The sequence below is a fragment of the Elephantulus edwardii genome, unplaced genomic scaffold (genome assembly GCF_000299155.1).
Source record: "Elephantulus edwardii isolate Elephantulus edwardi_28Jun2011 unplaced genomic scaffold, EleEdw1.0 scaffold00015, whole genome shotgun sequence".
NCBI lineage: Eukaryota > Metazoa > Chordata > Mammalia > Macroscelidea > Macroscelididae > Elephantulus > Elephantulus edwardii.
In genome coordinates, this window is record NW_006399765.1 from 339,066 (window position 1) to 341,608 (window position 2,543).

A 2,543-nucleotide genomic window follows, 5' to 3' on the forward strand; every position below is an offset into this window, starting at 1 on the left:
CTAATACTACTACTAATAATAATAATAAAGAATATCCTTTAAAAAACCAAAACAACAACAACAAAAAAACACATGAAGCATTACAAGGGTCTGTAAAACACGTGAAGCACTACAATGGTCTGTAAAGGGAGTGCCTCTCGCCACAGCCAAGCTCCGCCTCCCTAATACGCGCCCAGGGCCTCGTGGGAGGCTGACGTGAGAGCGGAAGTACTCTGCGCAGGCGCCGTCAGACCCCGAGGCTTTCTGGGTAAAGATGGACGTGCACGACTTGTTTCGCAGGCTCGGTGCGGGGGCCAAATTTGACTTGAATCGCTTCTCCGCGGACGCCGTTAGATTTCAGGTACTGTGAGAAGGGCGATGTGATTGAGGTGGAACACCAAATAACCAGGAAAGAGCAGGATCCGGAGAAAACAAAGTTCTTGGGAGCCCGTACACCCTGAGGCTTTGTGGCATGGGTCTGACTACTAACTCGCTGACCTAAGATCTTCAAATTCTGCCTTTTGGATGAACTCTCTGCCCCTTAGCTTATTCTAGGAAAAATTGGAAACTCAAAAAAAATAATTTTTTCTCTGGTGGAAACAAATTTTGAAAATAGAAAAAATTATAAGTGAGGAGTAAAGTTTTTCACTGTAGTCTGCCCTTATTTGTATGCGTTTAGTTTTACCAGACTTGACCCTTAGTGCCCCAACCCCACGTGTGTTATGTAACCCGTGGAGAAGAGTGTTGGAAGAGATAGGAAGTAGTGAGTGATAAATCTGGAGAAATTACTTGACACAATTGTGAAAAAACTTTGAATGTCAACCTTTTCTGTTGGGCTAGATTGCTGTTAACAGTTAAGCATTAAAAGATTTTTAAGTAATAGATACGGGTTGGAGCTTTTTTTTTTTCCTGTAAAGGCAGTACAGTTCGATTAAGAACGTGAATTCTAGTGCTCACTTCAGCAGCACATATACAAAATTTGAACAATACATAGAACATTAGAATGGCCCCTGCGTGAGGATGAGACGCAAATTCGTGAAGCATTCAGCATTTTTAAATTTTATTTTTTTTAAAAGTGAATTCTAAAGACACATTAGCGTTGAGGATCCTCCTTCATAGATAGGGTCGCTGTGAGTCACCTGTGACTCAAAGGCACTTAACAACAACAACAAAGACACATTAGATGCTGCAAACCCTGGGTCAGCTAGTTACTAGTTTGAAACTAGTTTGTTTTACTTACCCTCTCTATTCCCTGATTTTTTTCATATACTATGTTGCCATTTGTGTCCTTGGGTTGTTGTAAGGCTGAAATAATTGCGCATATAAACCTACTTAGAACTATGCCTAACATAGTTCAGTAAGTAACATAATTGCTAGCTGGTATTACAGTAATTATTACTAATTTTATAAGGTCAGAAAAGATACTTTCTTGGAGTCCATTGATTTGCCTGAACACATTTACCAGCTCAACAAATATTTGGCGATTAGATTTTTAAAGGAGGTGTAGGGACTAGTCACTAGACTCATGTCTTTCTTACTGCCCTTTGTGTTTGGGTGAAAGCACTGGCATCCAGAAGATTTAATCTTAAGTTTTTTTTGTTTTTAGCTAGGCAAAAGGAAGTATGATGTTAATTCTTCAGAGGTGCTGCAGGGACTGGACTTTTTTGGAAATAAGGCTGTCTCAAATGAATATACAGCATCTGGAACTCATCAAGAGCTTCAGGATGAAGAGAAAAAAGAAGAAAGTCTAACTGAAAGGAAGGGGGAACAGAAGAGGAAAAGGAGAAAGATGATGACTTCAGGTTTGTGCTTGGTTTTTCTTACACTTTTTTCTCTTAGTTTTGGTTTGATGTTTTTTTCCCCCAATTGCAAAACTGAAGTTGAGTGAAGGAAAGGCAGTATACAGTAAGAGATTGCTCAACACTAAAAAAGAGAGATGGAGAGGTACATAAGAACTCTAGGACCCATGCCTCCAATCCCTCAAAGAATACAATCTTGTGATTACAAGCTCAACATTTTATCAGGTAATATTCAGGTGTTTTCAGGTACTGCTACAATAAATTTCTACACAGGTGTTTATAGGCCTTTTGTTTGTCTTAGCTAAAAACAGAAATGACCCAAACGTCCCTCAACAGGTGAAGGGATAAACAAAATTGTTATGTACCCATACAATGGAATGCTAACTAGAAAAATGATGTCCTGTCAGTTCCATTGAGTTTCTGCGGTTATAAATCTTAACAGTAAGGGCCCACCCATCTTTTTCTCAAGGATCAGCTGGTAGATTTAAACTGCCAATCCAATGGATTTTGATAACAACACAACATAGAACAAGAATTTTTTTTTTCATTTTTCTTTTTATTATTATTTTTCTTCAGCTACAGTGAAGTATGTTGTTGTTGTTTAATGCCGCCAAGTCGTAGACGACTCATAGCGACCCTATGAACGAACAGCCTGAGCACTGTTCGTACATAGAGTTTCCAGAGGCAAGCCATTTTGGAAGTGGATGCCGCTCCTGCTTCCAGGCTTGATTTAGTCGGGAAGCTCCAGCCAACACTGTCCACCAT

At 39.7% G+C, this 2,543-nt stretch overlaps 1 protein-coding gene across 1 annotated transcript in view; it reads left to right on the forward strand.

Moving 5' to 3' along the window:
* The first annotated feature begins 217 nt into the window (after positions 1-217).
* The window catches only part of DDX52 (DEAD (Asp-Glu-Ala-Asp) box polypeptide 52), a 21,232-nt gene continuing 18,906 nt past the window's right edge, over positions 218-2,543 (forward strand). The window contains exons 1-2 of the mRNA XM_006881375.1: positions 218-340; positions 1,586-1,781. Coding sequence (XP_006881437.1) covers positions 254-340; positions 1,586-1,781 — 283 coding nt within the window. The 5' untranslated portion in view covers positions 218-253. The remainder of the gene's footprint in view (positions 341-1,585; positions 1,782-2,543) is intronic.